The following is a 26305-nucleotide window of genomic DNA, read 5'->3' as shown; positions in this document are numbered from 1 at the left end:
CCAGGTATTAAAACGTTGCAGGTTGCAGCAGATTCTCATGATCGCATCTGAACGGGAACTTCAGGCTCTTGTTCAAATGCAGATGCGGCACCTCTGTGCTCTGTTGGGGAGGAGAGAGCGAGCATTCCCCAAACTGGTCAGGCTCACTGCCCAGTTTGCCAGTCTAAATAAGGTTCAGTTGCCCAAGCCTCCAGTTTTGGAGGTTCAGCTTTGAAAAGACACTCAGGAGCAAATCCTAATTACACAGTAAACAAAGAATTCCAGGGAGCTTTTTTTTTAAAAAAAAAAAACCACAAAAAAATACTTTTGTTTTCTCCAGACTCCCAATCCAAGAGAAATCCTAACATATGCATGGTTACTTTGAAGAGAAAACATCACACAGCACACAAGGAAGCGGATGCACTGTTGTGTTGGAGGAACTTTGTCCCAAGATTTTCCCAGATCTCCAGCTGGTGCAGCTAAGGATGGACCTATGTTACATTTCAAAGATAAGTAAAAAACTTGCAGCACCCCTTCCACAAACTATCATCTTGGAACAAGAGATGCTTTGGGATACTGCAGTAGTGGAAGTTGTTAATTTATCTACATCAACCTGCACTACAGGCAACGCAATTATGAAAATCACTCGAGCTAGAGGATTCAGGCAGAACCTTCTATACCTGGTCTCCATTTTTTTTCTTTTTAATTGAAGCAGCATCTCCTGTCTGTAAAACCTAATTCAAGCATGTATTTTCCATGATAAACTAAACAGAAGAACACTGTTTATTGCAGCTATTTTTGCCCTGTTGCAATTGACAGGAGCCAGACCACAAAAGCCTCATGCTATACCATTTGTAACAAGGTCCCTGGACCCATTATTATTAGTCTCGTTAGCCAGCTAATTGTAGGAGCATATTCTACAACTTTTAAAGCAACAAATTGAGATTTTGCTTTTTTTTCATGCTCTGTAATCATCTCTCTATAGCAACCCATATAGAAGCCTATTACTGAAATAACTGCTTCTCCAGCCCCAAGAAACAGCCTCAGCTGATACCAAGACAGGACTCAGTTCCTCATTAACAGAGCTAGTTAAGTTTTGCTCCTCAGGGAGGGTTCATAAATTCTTTGCACCTGCAGTGCACACAATACTTGCCTGGGCTGGGCTCATAGTCATCAGTGGATGATGCTAAAGCCAGAATTACATTTTTGAGACCTAGCTTCGATGCAGCTAAGCATACTTCTTGCTCCTGGACAACCCCTCCCACCCCCTCTTGGATTCATACATAATAGATATGATTACAGTATTATAAATACATTGATGGGTTTTGCTTTAGCTACTGCTGTGTGGGAACAGTACCCAGCTTCCTTTTCCCCCTATGCCAATTGTGATGCTCCAGGTGGATGCAGCAGACAATATAGCCCAAATCAAGTCATAACCCAAAGCATCAATAATTTTAACATTCAGAGAGGTCCCAGCATACAGAAACATACACAATTAATGTCCCTAAGTTCCCTTGTTTTGTTTCTTTTTAAAAAAAGGGCGTTGCTACACTGCTAGGCAGTATCCTTTGGGAAAACAAACTTAATGGCTAGGAAGACAGCAGTCCATTATTTCTTTTTAGTCCTTTTGGAAGGCTAAGGAGATCTGTGGAAGCTCCTCACATGGGAAACCACAGCATGATTTCATACCAAGTCCTCCCTTTACAAGGTCTTTGAACACCACCTTCCTTAGTTCAGGGAAGCAGTGTCAAGTCATAGGAAACAAACTGGAGAACCTTCACCAACCCCTGAAAGGTTCACAAGAATGGCATGTGTATGCTTCTGAGAAAAAAAAAAATAAATTACAAACTAGAACATGAATTATTCTTCACGTAATTCATGCTGGGAGAAACACATGGAGAAAGAAAACCAAGCAGGCAAAAAGGCAACAACAGCAGTGCAGCACGCCTAAAACTTTAATCTTTGTTTTTAAAGAGTACAGAGTTGAAAGTGACACTTTCTTCTCCTTCCCACTCTACCCCATCGCTTCCTAAGTTCTCCCTAAAAGGAAATATTCTTTTGTTGATTAGTTTGACTTCCCTTCAAGTGAGGCATACCCGTTAATCTCCAAAAGTAGGCCCCAATTCAGTAAAACACTTGCACATGCACTTCACTTCAGTCCACTCCCATTCATGGCAACATTTAAGTGTACATACTTGAATGCTGTTTTGAATAGGGATGTTTTTACTTAACCAAAGATGGGAGGGGGGGTGTGTATATTTGTGTGGTCTTAATGGGGGAGGGGGGGATGGAGGACATACAACATACATCATCTTGTTCCCAATTTAAAGGTAATTTTAGCAGCAGCCAGTGACTGACACATTGGTAAAATCTTAAGCAGCAGCTTAACCACAGAAGTGTGTAGCAGTAACAAACCCAATGAGATTTTAAAAGGGGTAGCTCTGAAATCACTGCTGAATGCCAGTTAAAGCAGCTTCACAAGGTCAGACTTCTAAGTTTAAACACCCTCTGCTCCTAATGCCATTAAGCAAACACACTTCTTTAATTACAGTTATATAAACGGAGAGACTGGCAAGATAATACAAAAAAAAAAATATCAAGAATGGGAAAACCTACAGAGTTCAGAAAACAGGATTCTGGAAAATTAAAGTGTTTGTATTTTATTTTACATTTTAGGCTTTCACTTTTTATCCCTTTGAAATATATTTAGTTTTAAATTAATAAAGATCATAAACTAATAAATTGATATGTTCTTTAAACAGACATAATAAAAATTCAGACATTATACCACAGGACCCATCATTTAAATATTCCAATAATAGAACAGTTAAAGTGATGCTGGCTAATGTGAGGATAAAATGCCTAGATAAAAGATGTCATGGCTCTAAGGAAAAGTGTGGATTAGAGGAGAATTGAGAGTGAAGCAGGTGATGCTTTAGTCTGAATCTGAACTGTCTTGCTTGTTGGTATGGTACTGGCTGACTGCTTCTTCCAAAGGAGCCATTGTACCATCCGGCCGCACTCCCATTGGTTTTATAAGCTCATCTCTGTAAGAGATTTAAAAAAAAAGAATATATATTAGCATATGCACACATATCAATTCACATGTGTATAATAGTCACATACAGTATATGCTTTAGTACATAATGAGCCTTTAAAAGGAAGTTATTTCTGCTAAAGTCCTCTGTTTTGAAGAAAGAGGAACAAAAAACCTTCCAAAATAGGTGGGAGGGAAAGAGCAGGACAGATAAAGACTTCATTCATGTAGGCCAAACCTACTTAGCCAATTAAAGACACCATGAAAAGTCAGTGCCTAATAGGCTCAAGACAAGGAGCAGGTTCACCATTTTAGATACGCAAACTAGCTTTTCTCCTAAGAGTTCTCCGACAGCCATTTCTTCCTAAAATTTCACCTGCCATTCTGGCCAATATATGTCCAGGCAATTAAAACAATGATTTGATACATATTTATCTTGTTGAAGGAAATAAATCAGTTATGAGAACAGACTCCGTCTACCCCACTACTAGGGGTGTGTAAGTACTTGTTGATTCATTTAAAAAAAGCTGACTGATTCTAATACTATTGCTTTTGTTTGTGGCAGTTTAATTACAGGATTGACAGCCATTTTAATCTCTTCAAAGCTCCAAAGGCCTCTCAGCAGCTAATCCAATTATATCTACTCCACAAGCTACAGCCTCATCTAAGAGATGATTAATTATTGATTAAGCCAATCAAAAAGTATTAGCAAAGATTTATTTAATCCTTACTTTTTATCACCTCATTTATATGTGGATTATGGCAAAAGCTGTAAGGGCAAAGATAACATTTTGATTTTCTGCTGAAAAAAAAAGACAGTGGAAAATACCTCTAAATATTCAGGAGTCACCTTAAATAAAGGAGTGGAGGCTTGATGTCAATTTACCCCTTGCTTGAAAGGCAGCCCAGTAAAACTGCCAATTTAACATACATATACCACCCTCCCGAGCCACAGACAATAAAACTCCATCACTCAATGGGGAAGCGAAGGCATTTCACCAGCTCTCTGCCTGGTCCGCACTACTGCCTTGGCTGAAAAAAGGGACAAACATTGCTTGTACACAGCTGGCAGTCTAACCTTAACACAACCATAGGAACAGCAAGAAAGACATCATCTGAATTACATGGCATGCGTACACTAGATATTGTACAGTCGAGCAGCAGTTAAATTAAGCCTCCGAGAGTCTTTTTAGCTCAGGAAGAGCAGAGACCAACAAGAGAAATGCAGTTCTTTGCACAGGTGTGGCAAGTGATAAGCTCATGAATCCCACTGCCTGTGGCATTTCAAAACACGAGAAACTGGTCCTGGAGACACTGCTGTGGTTTGGATAACCAGGTCTGGGTGAGAAGCTGGGGGCCAGGGAAGGAGGTTTGTAATGAACATACTCAAAGAGCACAGGCTGGACTCTTCCTCTTTGTGTGTGTCTAAGAGTAGGATCTATCTTTAATCAGACTGGAGATAGTTTGCCATACTTGAGGACTGACAGCAAGTCCTCTTCCTTCAGGCAATCCCATCTATCGTATGCAGATTCTGCCCAAATGAGAGCACTCCTAAGTTTTCAAGTATCTGCTGGAGATGTGTTCAAGAAGAGATCAAAAGAATACTCAAAACCAGATTCGAGAGGGCTCAAAAAATGCAGACTGCAGATCTAGTGTCCAAACAGGACCAGAACCCTGCCTGCCTGCTGCAGGAGTCCCCCCAGAGGCAAAGCTGGAGTGCTTTTGAGTTGCATCTAATAGCAAAGCCTTTTTTCACAGGAAAAAACCCTATACATCTAATGCCTTTTAAACTTTAAAACACCACAATACAAAACAATTGCCCTTTGAAATCTATAATCAATCTTGCAACAATTCTTCAGCACCATTTACTCAAGTCAAGCCTCAGTCGTTATCTATTACACTTATTTTTGGAGAAGAATAACCTGAAGAATAAGTCCTTGCTCATATTTTTTAAGTCCTAAAATTAAAAAGATAGCCACAAAGAATGAAATCACCTTTGATTGCCCTCTAAGCTGAGAGGATCCTAGATTTTTGTTTTAAAAGCCACAATGCATACTCTTAGGTTGCAACTTTAACACTGCAGCCAGGAGTCATAGAATTACATCATTTACTAGTAATTTACAATTTATTATTGGTAATAAATAAATTATAATGGCTAGTAAAGGATAAAGAAACAGTTTGAGAAAAGGGAAAGAGAAACATGGGAAAACAAGGTCCCAAGGTTCCCTTATGTGGGGACCTCCCTCTCCTCACATAAGAATACTTTTATCTGTAAATACTGTCAAGAAATCCAATCTCATCATCTTTCAAATGTAAAGACATAGCTCTTTCTCTGCAACTCCACTTTCATGCTTCACTTTTACATCCTGCTACACACACTCAGAATTTGATACAAACATTTTCTCTCCCAGTGACAAACCCACATGCACAAATCTTGGTCTGTGGTTTTTGTCGGGTGTTTTGGGGATAAATGCACCAAGTTTTGCATGACAATGCAATGCAGAAGTCTGAGTCACTGACGTGCATTTGTGTCTTCTTTCGCAATGCCCAAAAGCCTGTTTCTCAGCTCACTGTACTGGTTTCAAAGTGCACCATTACGAACTGTGCTGTATTGCATTTGAGGTTCATTCCCAATGCATTTCCTCCTCTCCAGGCTTTAGCTATGAGCTAGGGTGATCTCACATTTCATAGAATAACAGCGTGTTTATCAATTACCTTTCTATTCCTGCATGAGCTTCCTGCTTTGCAAGTCCTTGAGCAGTATGAAAGATGGTTGTTACAAGTTTGCTGTTCTCTCTGCATTAGGAGTCTGAACTCCATATATCCTTCCTCACACAAATGCTACCCAGTAAAACGGAACTGTATGAAGACAGAAATATTGTAGGCCACCAGAAGAAGAAGGAGGAGAAGCAGGGATCAGCCTATTTTTTTCCTAACCATAATTTAGTCCTAAAATGGTGTAACACATGGCATCCTTTCACTGTGAAAACTTAACTGCAAGCTCTAATACCACACAAACTTACTCCTGTTTTTCAAAGGGGAAGAATACAGAGGGAGACAAACAGACGGAAAGATCTAGGCTGCCTAGAAAGCTGGCTACAGAAGTTTGGAACAACTAACTATCTGCTAAATCACAGAATTTTGGGTAGGATTGCAAGAGGCATCACTCGGCTAACTTCAGTACCACACAAGAGCCCACAGAGCTGATCCTTACCTGGTACGAATGGTCTCAGCTCTGCCAGCCTCAGCAATTTGCCCATTTAACACTGGCTGCCTAGAGACCTCAACTGAGCTTTGACAACTTGGGCTAGCTGAGAATGTGCTTACTGTTTAAGGTGAAATACAAGGTGGCAAGGGAAGCACCAGAAACTGGCACATATAGCCTCAGAAGACAGTTCACTGTCCAGAAACTGGGTATTTATAGTACATCTACAGGGCAGAAGACAGATCGCTTTGGCCCAGTAGGTGGCAGTGGGAATACTTCTGTATCCACGAAGATATACAGAAGTACACAGTGTGCGTATTTATACATATTTGAACATCCGTATGTGACCTCCCATATACTCAAATACACCTTCTTGCAGCATTCATTTTTCTAATGCAAACAAAGCATTCTATTCAAGTGTACTTAGAAACACACCATAATTAAACAGTTGGTAAAACGCATTCTCTTCTTCCACTTCCAGATCTCCCAAGAGTCCCTTCAAATGTGTCTATACAAGTTCTAGTTTCCTGCTTGCCATTTAGCTTGATAACGACTCAAAAATCATTCCCTTGTTTTGAAGGGTAACTCTTTCTTGTCTGCTCTATGTGCTATAGGGCAGTATTGACACATGGAATTAATGACGGTGTCTGTAATGAAACAGCCATCATGTAAACACCAGTCTACTCCTTTGATAAAATGGCATGTTAGGGACCTATTCACCTCCCTATAATTGAGTACTACATAATAGTTCTGATCCTTTCATGTAACATTATTTTGTTCTATGATTAGAAAGGGGAGGAAAAAAAATAATCTATGTAACATTGCCTTCTTCATTCATCCTATGATTAATTTTGTGTTTTTAATGAGTATGGTTGCTTATTTAGACAGGTTCTCTTACATACTTCGTTTTGTTGACTTCTGTTCAATGTACAACAAAACCCAAGCTGTGATAATTGGAGACCATTTCATCAGCAAAAGGATTCTTGCTATTAATACAAGGTTGGCTTGGAAAAAGCATCCTGACATTTTAAATTAGTCAATTAATATACAATTCTACCTACCATTTATAATAGAAAAAGTGTTAGCGTTTTTTCCAGACATTTTAATTAACACAGAGTATTTCCAATAAACTATGATATAAACAGAATATCATACACAACACTGATTCAGGTGCCTAACTTGATATTTTGAAAAAAAAAAAAAAAAAGAAAAAAAAAAAGGTTGAGTTAAATCTTGTTGTAGATCTGGGAAGTTTTTCAAAGCCCAAAGATGTGCATCACATACAGAAGACACCAATTTACGGTCACCAAACAATTCTCAATGAATCAACAAGATACTATCGACCCTTACTGCAGACAAAAACCATAGAGTTACTTCAAGGCCAAGTTCAGGCATCCAGCAAACTACCTAAGTAACAGCTACATCTCTCAAGAGCTGCAATAATCAAGATTTTTCACCTTCATTTACACTTTATTTATAATTAACGATTTTAAAAAGTAATCTCATCCAGCCAAATTTGAGCAAAATATTAATTTCTACAAAAGCTTTTGTAGAAGCCAAGTCTATGTTAAAATATCGGGGCAGGGGAAATGGGTTCACAAACAATATTCAGCTTTCCTCAATACATTTTGATAAAACAAAACTGGGTGATTAATTTTAATTTAGCCTTGTCAATGGTCAATTACCCCATGAACAGGCCTAAACACCAACAACCTAAGAGAACAGAAAAACTTTGGAAGACCTGAAATGATCAAAAGCATGGATCAGCTTTACTTCACTTCAAAGCAGTTTCAATTCTTTGATGCCAATGTTGAAAATAAAGAGAAACCTGGAGAGCAAAACTCCACTGGCATTTTATGGAACAAGGGAGAAAATGCCACTTTATTACTTATAGTTTCAAAAAATCTGTACAAGGGTAAAGTGTAAACAGTTAGCAGCCATTAACGAAGGCTATAACTGTTCAATGAAGTAGTACTGTTTTGCAAATTTGTTTTCTGAGTTCAATCTGTCATTAGGTAACTTTTCAAAAACGATACAGAGCCAGTCAAGGCCAAATCTAGAACACCCCAGTGACAGCCCGGCCTGATTATCCTCATCGGTCAGGAAAGGAAGCAAGTTTGTCACTCCTTCAACTTTTTTTTTTTTTTCCTTCATACCTTTCTTCAGTAAAAGCATGCTAGCTCTTTAAAGCTTAGCTTCCATTACTGGGACAATACAAGCGTACTAGGCAAACCAGTTCTGCAGTACACCACTCTAAGCTCTAGTCCAAGTTACACAGATAAAGTTATATACGCTTGTTCAAGATTAGAAGGAGCTGTTCGTTCCCTGTCCAACTTCCCTCTTATAAGCAAAGCACTGCACCAAACAAACTGCTCACCGTTCATGGTATATGTCCCCTCCTATGGTGACAACAACAAAGACCAGCAGAAGTAGAAAACCTGCCACCAGCAGTCTGCCTCAAGGCAAGGTTCAAAACCTAGAATCAACTGAAGACTCCCATCAAAACAACCTTAGGTTTAAATTTGTAGGTTGCAAACCAAGGGAAAAATAGTGCATTCCAGTGGTAGATTTAGGTCTCTGAAAACGCCCAGCACTGAAGGGCTCAAGCTGGAAGCAGAAGTGTTCTTCAATTCCAAAAACATGAAGGGACTCCCACTACTATTAGCATGTTACCAACGCTTTCTGCCAAGACTGGCAGCTTCCCATTTGATTTAACATCTGCAAAACCCACAATTGCACTCAATTACATTAATTAAAAACATCCCACAGCCTCCCAAAACCAGGTCTTACTTTCTTTTTCCTTCCTGCCAGCATTTTCCCCCCTCCCCCAATTTTCAGCAAAACAAAAAGGGTGGGAAGAACAGTCAAGTGATTTTATTCATGTTATCGCAGCACCTAAAGGGGTCACATCAACAACACTGTCCCACAGTAATCACTACACTAAAAAGCAAACAAACAAAAACCTTCCGACAAAAGGAGTCCCAGCCCTGAAGAGTTTGCAGTCTAAGTACTATAGAAGAAACTGCAGGTGGATGTAACTGACACAGAAAGCCCAAGGTGAAAGTAATACCACTGGCCAAGAGGATCAGTAGTGACACAGGGCACCAGCTGCTTAGTTATTGTCAGTTCGGAGCAGGCAACACAGCAGGTGCCTCCAGTCCTCCAGACTGAAAAGGCTCTTACACTACAGTAAGGCCATTTGGACTTTTTGTGTAACTGCTATAGCGTTAGCAACTGACTTGTCTTCAGTCTCAGTTTATCTCCGGTCTCAATCTTCCTTTAAAAAAAGTTTTAGGCCATTTAGTCATTTTATTGTGGTACCCTTAATGCTCAGCATCTTAATTCTCTAGCTTCCATAGCAGTCATTACAGCAGTTCAATTAAGATTACATGTGCATTGCATTTTCTTCTCTTTATTAAAAAGACTGTAACACGCTACACTTGCTTTCCATGCAAATAATGTGAAAGTATCCAATTGCTTCACTGACAGTCTCAGATCAGTTGTTCCAAGATCCTTCCCTGCTTATAATTCAGTCTTTATCAGCTAATATAAAATCCAGATTCTCCCATATCTTTTGCTGTATTCCTAATCTTTACCAGAGATGTAAAAATACTTGGTTTGCTGAATTTCTCTCAAATAGATACTTGTTATTTGAATATCTATGCACTCTCACAAAATACAAACACATTTGTAGCTGCTGAGTTTTCCCATGTTTGAAGAATGATCCACTTGCATATTTACCTAAATTCCTACAGATCAGTTTAATGGTACATTAGTATTACATTAAGTGTTCCTCAAGAATGTAAAACTCTGCTTATGCAGAAAACAAACTACAAGCAATCACTCCAATATGGCCACAAGTATGGGGGAAGAAAAACCAGCAAATTCCAGGATTATTGAGTCAAAGAGAAAGAAAGCTATAGCCAACAGCACAGGTCTGTTCCCTTTTTGTGTGTAGAAAGTTATAAAATAAAAATCAACTTTCTGTATTAACAATATACACCTTTATGCCACATTAAGTACTTTTTTATTTTATGGCATTACCCCAGTCATTTAAAACAAATTATAAAGGCTCATTTGTAATCCAGTCCACACTTATTCTCATAAATCCACAATAATTCTTAATTGTAAATTCCCTTTTAATTGCTCCATTATATAATTTATTGCTTCTGGTGACAACTATTTTCACACTGTATTTGTTCTCCATATAAGCAGCAGACATAAGTAGTTACCACGAGATGCTGCTCATTGACTTGTGGAAAATGAGTACACTTGCCTTGGGCTTGGATTGTGTCCCATATTTTAAAAGGAGAAATTCTTTTCATTATTATCAGCCTATCCTCTTAGGAGGCAGGTCCCCTCACCACCAAATCTTCCTGATTCTGTCCAATCCTCTCCAAAAGACGTTTCCTCTGAAGTCCTGTTACATATCACTCTTTTCTTTGAAGTGCTAAACATTTTTCTCTGCAGTTAAAGTGGTCCTAATCCTGCAAAGAAGTTGATTATAGCACTATTTTGAAGCACTAGACCTTAGTAAAGAGCCAGGATATGAGCTGCCTCCCTCAAAAGCAGCTATAATACAATACCTGGAAAGTTTATCAAACATGTTGACAAGCTTCATAGCTTCATATTCTTTTTGTTCTTCTGTCATTTCATCCATCGGATTGGGCATTGGTTCTTCTAAGTGACCAGTGATAAGGTTAATGCTGGAGGTGGAAAAACAATACAGTTCACGTTTCTATCGAAATATGTAAATTTTCTATCTTATTGATAGGAGGAGAGAGGAACACACTAACAGAAACCACCAAGACTCAAACTGTCTGAACTGCACATGAAAGGTTTTACTATAAATAGCCAACTTCCATATTTGTAGCCTTTTCTCATGAATCATGATACTGTCTTCGTGTTGATTCGCTGTATTAATTTCTTGTTAGCTACTCAGAAATACACAGTCCAGTAGTGCTTGTTATGTTATAACCCTACAGAAGCAGTTTGAAAGCAGGGGAGTAATGACAGTAATAATGACAATATCATTAGTAATAATGACATAGATGGGGAACAGAATGGCAGATACATGTTTGAAACTAATTCCGTGCAGGTTTAATTTTAAAAAGATAGACAGGTTCCAGTTACATTTTCTTACTCATGAAGAACCTCTGAATTAGTTTACTATTCCCTTCCCATGATGATTTTTGCTCAAACCAAATTAAGGTTACTTTAATTTACAATGCCAGTTTTATTTTCACTGTTAAAACAAGCAAACGGCAATACAGAAATGGTAACAAAAGCAGAGTAGTAGTTTTCAAGAACACTTACAGGGCAAATTATCTTTTCACGCAGTTTGATCGCAAACATTTAACAGCAATACAGAAAATCAGATGCATAAATCAACTGACAGTTGTCTTGAATGTTTCATTTAAGTGTCAGCTTTTAACTAAATAGATGTTATAGTTTTACTTATATGTATATAACTCGATGTTAGGCTTTTGAAAGAAGAGCATAGAGAAAAGAGCAAGAAGAAAAAATCCTGAAGTGCAGAAAGAAAAAGAAACCTCCTGTTTTAGAGTTCATTTCTTGGCATAGAAGCGATAAATCCTGTAACTTCTCATACATTTAATCCTGTCTTTCATTCATGTTCCTTAGTAAGAATCTTTCAATAAGCCACAACCCGCCATCATATACCTAATCATGTCTGTGTAATTCAAAGAAAATGGAGTAAAGTGGAAAAATAACATGCTTCAGATGCCCATTATCAACAATTTCAGAACCCACTTAAAATGGCATTAAATCATAGATGTAACATGACAAACTGAAACCTCTAACACCAAATCAATTATAATTAATAAAAATCAACAGAGAGACCTTCTATATGATCATTGAATTCTTCATACAAATATATTGGATTCCTGATGCATGCCTTCTACAGAAGTTATTTTGCTCCTTCCATATTTACCTATGTGACCTACTCAATTTTTTAGGAAAATTTTAGTAGCAGGCAATCTGACTGGCTGAAACTAGACCTACTGGTTTGTTCCTTTTTTACAAAGTCGCACTTAAAACCTTAAGCCACATTTGACACCTTTATGTTCTCTGTTGCAGAGATATACCCCAGAAACAATAGTGAGTTGTTTGGCAACTTCATGTGAGTTCCTGGAAAACCTGGGGCTAAAGCCATCCTTGCTAAGTTTGTTACTATAATTTTTTTCTAAAATTTGCTCAAAAATGTCTTCTCACACCTGTATTTTAAATAGATATTCAGACTGAAGTTAAATCATTCTCATAGTGAATTTTTTTTTTCCCCTGGTGCCATCTGACTATATGATGGTCACCATTAGAGGCTGGTTTTTCAATAATTAGACCATTAAGTCAACAGGACACAGTAGTTAATACAAGCATGTGTAATTCCAAAACTGGCCTCTCTGGAGAATGTGAAACAAAAACATTATGTTAAAACATCTAAATTGCAACAGGATGTGCAGAACTGAAAACAATACTATACTTTGGCTTTGCAGATTTGTATTCTTCTGTATCTGTATCTTCATCATCCGAGTACCAATGATCTCCTCTTCCTCCTGCTAACAGGCCCCTTGCTGCCAGCAATCCTGCCGCGTTACCATAGCCTGTATATTTTAACAAGCTGTCAACTGCAAAGAAAGATACAGGAAAATTATTCAGCTATGTTCAGCTATAAAACAAAACACAGCATAGTGTTAAAAGAATCGAGAGTTGCAGCAAGAGGCAAGTATACTAATTACAGCAGGACCTTATACAAAAGGGAGAAGAAAAAGTAATTTTTACCTCTCTCCTTACAAAGAACAAAAAGAAATTCTGCTGCAATTTGCTTTACTCCAAGGTCAACATGTGTCATAAGGCGCACAAGCTTGTTTCTCACTGTTGTGCCAACTTCTGGACGGTTTGATACATCTCTTAATGGAGGCAGTACCTAGCAGCACAAAACACCCAGAAAAACAGCATAGAATGCATGGCAATACCCATCCAATCCTTGCAGAAACAAACATGGTCAACAGAATGTGAAAATGCTGTAAAAGCTTTGGTCCTTCAAAAAAAGGAATAAAATCAACCTAACTATGCTTACATGCACTAGCAATGACTCTTGCTTCTTAACACATTCAGGCCCTCCGGTCTGCCATCCTGGACAGAAGAGTACTCAGTCACAAACACAGACTTTTTTTTTTTTCCTAAAAAAAGACAACTATTAGGTGTTTAAAAGCACAAATGAGTGTCCCAAAATAGTTGGCCCAGTGGCAGCAGTAGCTTCGTGTTCTCTGTTTCTTCTGTTTTGCTCAAATATCTGGCAAAAGCACTAAAAATACCAGATTAAGGCAGCATACAATATTAACATGATGTGTAATTTATACAGAACAATGAATATACTTATAGTGAAAAAGCAGGAAAATAAAGTCACATTGCAAGTTCTACTACCATGAATTTCAAAAATTGGCTCTACATGTATAGAGGAAATGCATACTTCTCCCAGAAAACACTCTTAAAAGCTGAAGCTATGTTTCAAAAAGATTTTGGAGAAAACACTATTTAACGTTTCCTCAAACACACTATTTTCTCATTAAATGTCATTAATATTGTTAACTTCAACCCTCAAGAAAAGCAAGAGGTGCCTGAAATATGGCTGGTTTTGCAACCTAACTTCTGCCTCCTTGTGCGTATGCCTTTGGACTCAAAACCTACATTAATTTTTTCACATTCACAGGATATGATATGATCTGCAAACAAATCTGGGATGTAATATGAAATATTTAATGGTCTGAAGACTCCTGCAAGAATTCTGGATCTTCAGTTAGTGTCACTAACTGCCATAAGAAACTACAGGTCCTTTGTCTTCTAGGTGTCTAACGTAAAAATGTCATGTTCTGTGCAAAATTACTGCTCAATTACTACTGAAATCAGACTCACAGGGAATTGAGACTTAAACAAATGAGGATTACAGTATTGACTGCTTTGAAAAAAACAGACCCCATCTTTTTCAAACTAAGTATTCAAACAATTAACAAAAACATTTTACTTTGTCCCTACTTACTTTCCCCAGTGGGGATAGTACCATGACTGCCATTTCACAGAGTGTTGTAAGAATGAATTAATGTTTTTAGAATACTCTAATACTAATACAGTGATGAGTGCCATAGGACAGTCCATGAGGAAATTAATCATTCTGTCTTCAGATCAGAATTTGAATAGTGCACAACAAATAAAGCCTAAGGCCAACACTTAACAATAAGGGTAATTGAAAATATCAAACATCCGGTCAGGCAGTTAGCAGCATCCATCTATTCTGTGCACTATATGAGGCAGTGGTCCTGTGGTAAGAGACAGCATGCAATTATATCCTGACATCTAGACACCGAGATGTCGTAAAAATGTGCAGACAACTTCATTTTCTAACTTCTGAATGTTTGGCTCTGCAACTTTTTTTTTTTTTTTTTTACTTAACAGATCAGAAGAGTATCCTCAGAAATAACTGCTGCGAACAAAACCAAACAGCAAGAACAAGTTTCTTAAATTCCTCAAAAACACTTTTCTGGTATAGGTGAAAGAGGCAGAAAAATACATGCTCTTTTCCATTATAAACTCCATTTATGAATTCAGGCGCAGCTTTGATCTGGGAGTGGCATCTATGATGCAACCTGAAAAATCACCGTAGCTTAGGAAAAAGAACATTTCTCAGCTGGTTTCAGTTGTCTCTCCCTTGCTCATCTTTTAACTTCTCACCACTTGACTTCAGGAAAAGCAGCAAAACAAACAGAAAACACAACACCCCAAGCACCAAGCCACACAGATCCTTTAGTTCTTTAACCATGGCATGGAAATCTTTTTTCCTTTTCCTCCTACCCACAGCCTGTACTGTATTAAATAGCTATTTTAAGAGACCAAGTGACAAAGTTTGCCTCTGTCCAGGGACAGTTCTACTCTGACAGAACAGCTGATACGCAAGTTTCAATTCCAATGACTCCTGCCTGCTGAAGTCAAACTAAAGCTCAAGCAGAAACCATGAAGACACCCGTAGCCTCACCGGCTATCACTAGCTTCATATTCAAATTTTGATGAATATTTTACTTACCTGAGCTTTGATAAACTTCCTGATATGCCTGTGAGTTCGGCAGCATTCAGTTAATAAACTGAGAACTGGAGTCAGACCTTCTCTATAGCTGCTTCCCTAAAATAAAACCAAACACAAATAAAACATTTTTAAAAGCAAGTTTTCCTTTTCAAATCCTATGAACCCTTCAATGAAGGCCCATATGACAGCCAAAACATGAATTTTACACAGATATAAACAAAGAGCCAAATGCTCATCCTCACACACACACAAGCAAGTATGCTTCACATATTCACAGAAATTTGTTCTCGGTTTTGAGGCGTTTCACAATCTAGAAGCAAGGACATCCATATTTGTGCTAAATACTATCCAAAAGGTTTGCAAGAAGCTTTACGTATGTACAATTTTGCTGTCATGAAAGATGCCCCTTTTGTGAAGGATCTTTGCAGCCCATACCTTGTCTATTCTCTTCTCCATGAAATCCAGTAAAACTTGAATTGCTCCCATATTCATACCATTGTATTTTATATCTGTTTCCTCTTGCGATGATGGACTAATAAGAACATCCAAGCAAGAAACGGGAACATTGCTTAAGAGGTTGACTGCATTGCTGAAACAGATTTTAAAAATTCATTATTCATTTGAAAGAAAGAATTAAAACCAGAGTACAACTCACCATAAACTGTTTGTACAACTGCAACCAGAAAGAGGCCCAGCAACTCAAACAATGCTTTATTTTCCACTCTCTGGGTTTTAAAGAAGGTGGCATGCATTATCGCCCGAGTGCTGGCTCTTGGAACAAACAAGGAAAAAGAAAAACAAAAGCTCCAAAAGCTATACTGTAGTAGTGCACTATTACTTCTAGCCTCCAGAGTATCCTATCCCACAGATAAGGCACAGCTTCCAGCAGTGTGTTACAGCAGCTGATCTTGCAGGACAGCAGGGGGAACTCTCACATTGATTTGCAGTGGTCAGAGTTTTTTCCTCCTTGAAACGTAAAACATTTTACAACACATCCATATTACCATCATTAATGTGACAAAGTACACCATAGAAAACATCTCCTCCTCGTATAACAGCGGGGCGTGGTGGCAATTTTTCAGGTTCCCTGAAATATTTTCACTTTTACTTAGCTTGTAGTGTATAGGAAATACAGAAGGCTTTCAACACATTAAAAAAAAAGATTCAGGTTTATTTACCAGCACTACCTTTCAGTAACGGGCAGTCTTTGCATTCTACAAAGCACAAAGAGGAGCACTTCCCAAATATCCATTAAGTGATTAAAATTAAACCACAGGGTCCCTCCCTCCTCTTTAATGGAGCAAGAAGGAACTTACTTTGCAAGGGTCTCTTGTATGGTACACATCCCTGGAGTTTGCTATCTATCCTGTCCTCATTATACAGACTTGTGTTCATACTCTCCCTGAATATGGGGCTAAATTATACAGTTGCTGCAAAAATCAGAATTCTGTCATTATTTACTTGCTGATGCCGAACTAAATTTATAAACGGATATAATCAGAAATACTACAGAACTATTTAGGCTTATGTAAGCAGACTTCAAAGCTATCACCAAAACTACGAGCACCGATGTTTCAAGGATTGGCGAAGTGTTCCAAGAATAGACAAACTTTTCAAACAACTTCATTTAACACTTTTAATAATCTAATTAGGAGCTGCCCTCAGTTTTTATGTTATTAATACAATTTTATCAAAGAATTAGTTAAAGAGAAAGCAAATCATGGCAATCAAACATAACAGGATTTCTAACAAATGTGCTGGTTTTGGTCTGATCAGACTGGGTGGCTGTTCCACATTGTGCCATCTCCCTTTTGCTCTTTTAGCAATTGACATTCAGACAACTTCTACGTTTTGGAAAGCTTGTTCTCTTTGTTTTGTTTCTAATTCCTGTTTAAGATACATCTTTTATATCATGGAAGTTATTCCTCTCCAATAATTCAGGAATAGTCAGGAACAAAACAGACTGAAATTCAACAAATATTTGGTGGCTTCAGGCCTTTCATCAAAAGTTCTCTTTTTACCAGTTTCTTATTAAACAACCAAGTTCCCAAACACCTACAAAATTAATTTTCTGGATCACTGTGTCTGAGCTATTCTTTTCAATAAATGAAGCTCGGCTTTCTGATCTTTGTCACTCCACTGACAGTTTTATTTGTGGTAGAGGAGTGTATGAAATTCTCCAGCTACCAGGAAGTCAGTGACTATGCACAGATCTGCACAATAGTGTTTGCATTCCTACTCCAGGGGGTAGAAATACTGCGTATATTACTCTCCCCTTTTCGGCTTCCTAGAGATCATTAATCACTGGGACATGACATCCACCCACTCATGCTCCCAGCCCCCTCCTGATATGCAAATTCAGAAGCAAAGGCCTATTTAGAGCTGCTGAATGCCTTGATTAAAACCTTGTTAGTGGGCAAAAATGGCACTCACTCTAATATGTGGTGCTTTAAGCTGTCCATATTCAAACGTTAAGTAATGACATGACAGAACCACAATAATGACAACAATACCAGGTACTAAATTAGTTAAGATATTTTTATAGGTAATTCTGCTTATTTATTAGAAATAGAGTCACGCTGACTATCAGTACATTACAGCTCAGGGCATGTATCCAACACCTGATGCTCACATAAAATAAATCCTCAACTTACACATTCAGAGCACAAGCATTCATACAATGTGCTTTTAACAGGCTGCCCGAACCCTTCATTTAAGCATCTTACATTCTGCACATTTACAAACTTAGAGAAGTGCAAGTGATCAGCAACTCTAAGAAACATACTTATGCCTCCCTGATGCTTCATAAAGTTTATTCTGCATTCAACACTGCTCATATTTTATTCCATTTTTAACATTATTTTCATAATTGCCTTACTGATAGGCTCCAGGTGGAAAGCAGAGCGAGAAGTTGCACTCTGCTCTCCAACTCACACCTCATCTCTAGCAATAAAGATCGCACGGTCAGAATCTAGCATACTGAACAGCCAAAATGATGACGCAGCCTCATTTTTTTAGCTATGCTATGTTAGGTATAGACCGCTAACACAAGTTTACTCATTCATTACTGAAGCTCCTATCAGGAATGGAACTTTTGCTTCACCAAATTATATCAGGGGACTGAAGTGGGGCCCTCTGATCCATGCCCCTGATCCCTCTGAGGATTTGCAGGGTCATTACTTCTGACTGTACCTTTTCTATTCCAGAGCTGCCCTGTGATGAATAGTCTTGGTGGAAAAGTGTATTATATTATTCAGCTTTTATTGCATCCTGTAGCATTCAAAGACAAAACTCAGGTTCTGCAAATGGGCTGAAATACTTGAATCACAAAAGTCAAAACCTGTGCAGTGCTCTTCTAGCATGTTAAACCCCCCCCTAAATATGACATAAATCAAGATTGAGTACGACATGCAGCAATACTATACTTGCATTCCTTCTTCTATCAACTTGAGCTAAACAAACTAGCTACAGTTAGCTAACAGAGGGAGAAAGTTGTTTTCCCAGCGTAACAGAAAGACTGATGCAGTGCTATACTGAGTCTGATGGAGAAGGGGAAACAACTGAAGTGACACAAGGCAGCGATAGCCATCCTCATTTCTTTTCTGCTTCCCCCACTTGGAATTATGGAGAATCCTTGCCTTGCCTTGACTTGGTGTGTCCCTAAGGTCCATGTGGGCAACACCTCTACACAAAATATGCCTTCTGACTGAAAAAAGCAAGGACAGAAATCATACCAATACTACATATTCTCCACAGCTGCCTACTTCTATAAAGCCCTTTTTGGATCTCATCTGCAAGTGTTTGCAAAAGCTAAAACCAAAAGGACCTGCATAACATGCATCCTTTTGCAATAGCACAAGATAATTAAATTTTACAGGGTGATATATTTTACAGGGTGATTAGACTAGTCAGATTCCTGGATAAGGAAACAGAACACGTTTTCACAGGAAGAACATCAGCTGTATAATAATTCACAAGAATATCAGGCAGTCTTGCTGACTATGTACAAGCTTAAATGCTAAAGGATGATCTCTGTCTTCTTGTAGTTGCTGAATTTATCCAAATCTGTTCAATTTTCCCAGCAGTGGGGAACTTATTCTCACCAGTCCCTCCCTTAAACAAGGATAAGAGCACAAAACACCCACCATAAGCAGGAGCAAAGAGAAAACACTGACTGCCTTTTACGACACACTCAGCACTAACTTTAGTCATGGCAACTACTGCAGTGGTATCCTAAATTATTCCAAACTAGTCTGCACCAACTGAGAAGGGCTCTGATGTAGGATTTCAGTGGTCACCTACTAAGACTGTTGATCTCTAGGAGCTTTCCTAGATTTTAATCAAGTTCATTTAACACTTTCAAGATTGCTGGGTGTGAAAAGCTATATCCTTCTTCCTGGAGACTGCTAGTTCAGAAGATCTTCAAAGATCCTACACTTAGATATACGGACATCTCTGAAAAAGAAAATGGCAACACTAACTTTCATTGCGAAGAGATAACATGGGACAGTGTTTGAAGCTACCGTTCTGTCAGGCCCTATGAACAGCTGACCTACTTGGATAAAAATAAGGGTTTCACAGAAAAAAAAATCCAGTAACACTGAACAGAGAACCACCACCTCACAGAAAAGACTCTTAATTTTTATTGAATTATTGGCTGCAAGTACAGCTTGGTGCAGGACTGAGGAAAATAACCCAATGCACCTAAAACTGCAAGATGATTCACTCATCTTTGAAAGAAAATAAGATTATTACCTGGGAACTGATATTTGTACTTTTAATAAAGCAGCCTATAACTATCAGAGATAAAATATCAACTTGTTACCTCCATCCCAATCCATCAGAATTTCAAAAGTTACACACAAAAAATCTCAAAATGCAGTTTTTCCACCAGCTTCTGTGCAAAACAACAGAAGTTGCATTCCACTTCAATTTGCACTATCCCTACAACTTCCGTATGTATTTTCATCCTCAGTTATACACACACACACACAATGATTTTAAAAAGGTCAGCCTCATTATTATTGATCAAAAATAACTATCTTGCCAGACACTTTCTAGAATAGCGGACATGCTTAACTACATTTCAGGCAAACAGCTTTTATCAAAAAGATTAATAATATTTTTACTCAAAATTAATATTTTCATTGTTTCTCAGATTTCCACTTTAGTCAAAGTAATTTTTTTTTTAAAAAGTAAATAACCTTTTAAAATAGATTGGCTCTGCAATTCTACCAACCTGTGCAACTCTTCAGTTTTATCTTCGGTAGGGCCCGTGGTTAATAAGCAGTGTCGAAGGATGGCAGCCATGTAACGAAATTGATGAGATTCATTCTATATAAATATAAATTATGAAGATATTTTTTCATTTTGAAGATTGCAAGTGGGGGTTTCAGGTCACTAGAATAATAAAAATTAAAGATGGAAAATACCTATTAGATCATAACATCCATCCCTATCAATAAAAGGACTGTACCTTAGAGTTCACTGAATGCTTAATGCAACGTAACTGTCACATGCTGGCCTTTTAACTAGGCCTTGTAAAAGCCGCTGGGGACTTTTTTCCAGTCAAATGAGCCTTCACTACTAGAAAACCCTGTTACAAGCATTTACTTAATTTCATACCACTATTCCTAATGTACCACTACTATCTTCCTTCGTGTATTTACACCTGGTCACCTCTTCATCCATTTAGATTACACATGTTCTTCATTTAATTTGACTCCTCCTCATTTCGACCTTTTGCTGCCAACAGTTTGATTCCCCCACCCAGTCTGCTTCTTTTTCTAATTCACTTGCTTCTGCTCCCTTGATACCTTTTTTCCACTTCCTTAATAAGTTCTCTACTCTCAGCAACCCTATTTGCCCTGCTTCTGCTCTCTCCAAGCAATCCCCCCTTCCACTCTCCCACCAGACAGCAGCCGCACAAAAGTACACCGGTAACTGCAATCATTTAACTGTGTATATCATTGTTCTCGTCCTTTTTCATTAGCTCTTCTTGGCATCCGTCATACGTTCTGGTGTGTTTGACCTAGCACAAAGCGTCCCAATGCATCTTTTGTAACGTCAGCATCCAAACCTGCCAACTGTACCACCTGCGGCTCTTGTCTGGCTTTGCTACTTTGAAAGCATCTCCAGTTATTAAATACTGGTGTTTCAAATGGTTCTCTCCCCATTAGGATGGATCTCATTTAGTTTTCTACCCACACGCCTAACCTCTCTGCTCTCCTTTTATTTTCCATCCCGTCTACTGTTTGCAATCTCTTCAAATTCTGCATCTTCAGCCCACTTAATTAACATGTTGTTTACTCTTCTTACAGATCATTAATATTTCCACAGGGATACTTGCTAAGCAGAGTGTCATCTAACTTATCTGGCTAACGGTTTACAACTATTAAAGAGCTCTTTAATTTAAAGGTTCCTTGCTTTTAGGAACTTTTAGTAAAGAGTTATTACGTAAGCTTTATCTCAAAACAGAAAATAAGCTTCTCCCACCCTAGAATGTCTTAAACTCTCATTCAAGTAAATAAATAAATAAGGTTACTAACACCAGAATTTCCTCCAATCTGAAGGAAATTTTGCTGACAGCTGCATGCTTGGGCTCCTTAGGGAGGAAAAGTTTTGTGGGACAAAACCTCCCACATTGCGCAGACAGCAGCCACACAAAACCTCATCAGGTAACACCACAGCTGTCTGCCATTCTGCGGTAAACCGGGCTTTTCATCTCTCAAGATTCCCAGTATTTTGTAAGATTACACCAACTTAAAGATTCAGATTTCAAGAGCTTACTTCTCAAGAGGTGAACATGTACCATAGCTTCATTTTCCAACTTAATACCTGACATGACTTCCTCCACACAGAAAAACTTAATCACAAAGATGACATTTCTCAAACTCTGAACTAGCAAACATTCACGCTTGACTTTGGGTAATTTTCCTCCACTCAAGTTCCTACCTCCAGAACAATCACTTGCCTATACAAAGAACCTTCTCTGACAAAGTTAAAGATATTTTTCACAAAGGTCTAAGTCAGGAATATAGACAAGAGAAAAGTCCCTCACTTTCTTTATATTTCCTTGATAGTCAAAGTATTAGCTTCTCTGATTTCCACCCCACCCACACCCAATCTTAAATTTCAGGCTTTCTTATTCAGCATATCCTTGAGACATTAAAGCAAAGGATAAGCTTCAGACTCTTCTCAAGTTTTACATTCCTTAATGTTATGATTAATGTTTTATTTGCTGTTTAGTCCAATGCACTAAAGAGAACAATTATTTGTCAATTTTAACTACTGTAAACTTCTGCTTAGCTTTATATGCTGCATACTTACAATGCCCAGTGAAAAGTTAACAACATTGTTTTAGAGACAATACGATGTGGACTAAAAAGAAAGATTCCCTATATAATTCTATTACTGTAGCACAGACTTAGGTTATTCAACAAAAACAGTTACCATCTCTGTTTATAAATTTAGGGATGCAACACATAGGAATCATATTTGTCTAAGAAAAAAATAGATCTGATGTTATAATGAAAAAACCAAGATAAATCTTATTCATAAGACATAACAATGAAAGGGCGTTTGGTTCTCATACTTGACCTCGTCTTAAAAGATCACATTTAAGTCCAAACCTGGTGTTGGGAGGGTGGGAGATAAAGGTACTAAAACCAGTACCACTCTTTCTCCAGTTATTTGTTAAAAATTAGAGTTGATGTGCTTATCATCATGCCCAGAAAAACAGAAGAAAACTAGGAAGACTTCTCAGCTCTAATTATTACCCTATTGCTATAGTCCACAATCTCCAGAACTGTAACCCTCTGATACACTTAAATTAAAAAGTTTTTCCCAGCCAGCTAATGATTAGTGAACAGCATTTATTTTCTTCTGGAAATCTAACATTCTTATAAAATAGTCTTCTTTGCATTTGCTATTTGAAAACACAGAGTTCTAATTTGCATTATATAATCCAGGTTATTCTCCCATTACACAGAAAATGTATGGATTAGATTTTTTGTCTAAGTAGTAACAAGAATAAAAAAGTTATTTTGGTATTCAAAGCAATGAGCATTAAAGACTCAACGCCTCTTGAAAGCCCAAAGATCATCAATACATGACACAATCAGAATTCAGACAAATTTTCTCAGACTGATTTTGCATATAGAGAGAAATTGTGACGCAAAATTTCAAGACTACCTTAGCTGCTATTCTGAAAAATGCAATCATATTCCATCAAAGTAAGTATTAAAATCCTTGCCCTGGGGCTTGGACAACAACTGCCTTTTGACTACCTGCCTGCTCATTCTGGCTCTTGCAGGCTAAACAAAACCAATGTAAAAAACACTTCAGCCAAGCCTTACCTCACTGTGGACATTCCAACTGTCAAGTGTTACATTAAAAAGAGCCTTTAGTGCCTCAATGGCACAGTCTGTCTCTTGCAAAGATAGTGGAGGCCTGTCACGATCTTCCGCTGCTTTATATTCTTCCGTCCACCTTACACTCAGGGAACTTTCCAAAGCCTGAGTCAAAACTTGCACCCCTTGTAGTTCCTGACGCAACTGCGATCTAATATCTGTGTGCAGAAGCGACAAGAGGAAGAGGAGACGCAAATCAAAGCATTTAATGTCATCAACGAACTGTTGGTCCTTGCACTTTTCCAGAAGATTGCAGAGCATAGCTGCAAGATTCAGTTCCAAACTGAGCTTCTGTGCAACAGCACTATTAAAAATTATGTTACAGAGGCATTTTAAAGCTTCTACTATAACAGGAAATTCAGACACTCTCTCCAAAGGATCTTCCACAATGTCCAGCTTTGCTAGCCTCATAAGGATCTGCATGTTCCTCTTCGTGGTTACAGGCACTAAAACCTTCTTGTCCCTAGAGAGAATCCGGAGGGCCTCCAGGCAGGCAACTTGACAGGACGTTTTTGTGTCTTTTTCAAGGATGTTTAGAATTCCCTCACACAGTTTCTACGCAAACACAAACAAACAAAAACAGGAACAGTTTTAGCATCAAAATATTGGTGGCAATAGGAAACTACTTTTGCTAAGCTTTCATATAACTTTTGAGTTTTCAGCTGACTTGACCTGAGAAACTAGGTATTCTGTATTAGCTCTTCAAAAGATAAACTACTGCAAAAGACCTCCAAAGATCATCAAAAGCAGTTTTCCTCATGGATACAATCCAAATACGTCAACACAGGCAAAAGCATTAAGCCAAAATGGCAGATGCTATCCACCATTGCCAGTTAGGACGTTTTCTCAGCATCAGGATTGAAAACTTGAGTAGCCAGAGTAACAAGGCTAGAGAGAAGTGAAAGGTTTCAAAAATTCGTCAAGGTACAACAGTCACAACTACAGTACCTGCAAGATCGTAAGCTGAGGTTGTTTCAGTGAAGAGGCTGGGAGAAAAGAAACCAAACCAAGATAACTGCTGCTCAATATACAAATATTAGTACTCCATGTTTGGTAACAGCTATAATTTGTGTTGCCACTTCAACCTAATCTATGGACTTCTCCCATCTTAACTAAGATTCTTAGAAACACTACCTCTGAGACAGAAACATAATGCAGTTTTATTGGAAGACTTAGGCTGTAGCTCTTTTACCAAACCAGCAAAACTGCTTCTCTGTCAACACAGCTTGTTCTTGAAGTTGAAATACTTCACTGATACTTTATACTGACTGCAGGGGTAAACATTAATCGTATAAATGCAGCATGAGAAAATACAACACTCCAAGAACCTGCAGGTCAGAATGATAACATCTGAATTACAGAAAAATTACCTTTTATAAGACAGAAACGGACAATCGGATGATCCATCAAAAGCAAGAAAAGACAGGACAGAAGAGACTGCTTGATGGGAGGACTCCATAGGGTTTTCACACCTTAAGCTCAGGAGAACACTACTCATCGGTACGAGAGCCAGAAGTATAGTTACAAAGACGGTGCCAGATAAGCAGCAATACAAACTGCATTGTACCTCACAGGACACAGTTCTTCCCTGCTTCTCATCCCCCAAGCTTTGTGTCTTGACAATTGACACTAATAAATTACCAAAAAAGCCAAAGTAGCAACTGAGTTTAACAGCCCTAGTGCAGAAGTCCACTTAGGACCCCAAATTCACATTGTGATCTCAGGCAGTATATGTCAATAAGAAAGTGATAAAAAAAGCATGGGAATACTAGTAAAGTGAAAAATAGTTCTTTAGGAATGGTCTCTCGAACTGCACTTTTTTCACCACCACCACAACAAAAAGGCGGGGAGCACAGCAGCCCACCACCCTGACCCAAAGTTCAAAACAAAAGTTCCACTTGGGACATCCAAGCAAGTTTTGTTACTGTGCTCGCTTACAATTAAAGCCAAAACAACAACAACAACAACAAAAAAGGTTAAGTCTAAAGCAAATCTAGAACAGACACTCCAGAAGAATAAGGGAGAAAACAACACAAGTCTTCAACAATGTTAAAAGACAATCTGTAAACAAATTCAGACAGTAGGAACTCACAATATGATTTCTAGTATGCTTGTCCTGGGGTGAAGCCCACCCAAAAGCACCACCCAGACAACCAAGACCTTGTCTACATCTCCACAGCCCTGACTAGATTAATCCAGTAAGAGTTTGAAAACAAGAAGTGAGCTCCACCTCTTATTATCACACAGGCAACATGAGAAACCTTCATCAGACTATTTTAGACACTGCAACAGTGTAAAAATCCATATTTGACCACCTGTACAGGCATATAGGTACTTACCATGGGAATTTCACAGACAAGTACCTGGAAAACGATACTCAAGTACAGAGTTTTCAGAGTTCTTCAACATTAACCTAACGCTGCTCCCACCAATCTGTATACCCCCTGACTTGAGCTAGTACGCTAGACATGCATGAAATGTTTCTGAAGGTGGCATCTTTGAAGCATTTTTTAATAAAATGCCTAGGAAACAAAAAATGACCAGTCTAGATCCACAGCCAAATTACCTGGTTGCAGCTC

At 38.3% G+C, this 26305-nt stretch overlaps 1 protein-coding gene across 3 annotated transcripts in view; it reads right to left on the bottom strand.

Annotated features, from left to right (window-relative positions):
* Window positions 1-1916: 1916 nt before the first annotated feature.
* The window catches only part of RIC8B (RIC8 guanine nucleotide exchange factor B), a 37026-nt gene continuing 12637 nt past the window's right edge, over window positions 1917-26305 (bottom strand). For 2 of the 3 annotated variants that reach the window (XM_049822341.1, XM_049822343.1), the window contains 8 exons: window positions 23673-24281; window positions 20555-20649; window positions 15751-15904; window positions 15316-15411; window positions 13020-13164; window positions 12721-12865; window positions 10808-10927; window positions 1917-3026 (listed from right to left, as the gene is read on the bottom strand). In XM_049822341.1, coding sequence (XP_049678298.1) covers window positions 2915-3026; window positions 10808-10927; window positions 12721-12865; window positions 13020-13164; window positions 15316-15411; window positions 15751-15904; window positions 20555-20649; window positions 23673-24281 — 1476 coding nt within the window. In that variant the 3' untranslated portion in view covers window positions 1917-2914. Of the gene's footprint in view, window positions 3027-10503; window positions 10709-10807; window positions 10928-12720; window positions 12866-13019; window positions 13165-15315; window positions 15412-15750; window positions 15905-20554; window positions 20650-23672; window positions 24282-26305 lie in introns of those variants that run through there. The other variant, XM_049822342.1, reaches the window with a different exon arrangement.

Source organism: Accipiter gentilis, chromosome 18 (genome assembly GCF_929443795.1).
Source record: "Accipiter gentilis chromosome 18, bAccGen1.1, whole genome shotgun sequence".
In the NCBI taxonomy this organism is placed as follows: domain Eukaryota; kingdom Metazoa; phylum Chordata; class Aves; order Accipitriformes; family Accipitridae; genus Astur; species Astur gentilis.
Note: the sequence above shows the minus strand (reverse complement) of the source record. Positions and strands in the feature narration are given on the sequence as shown.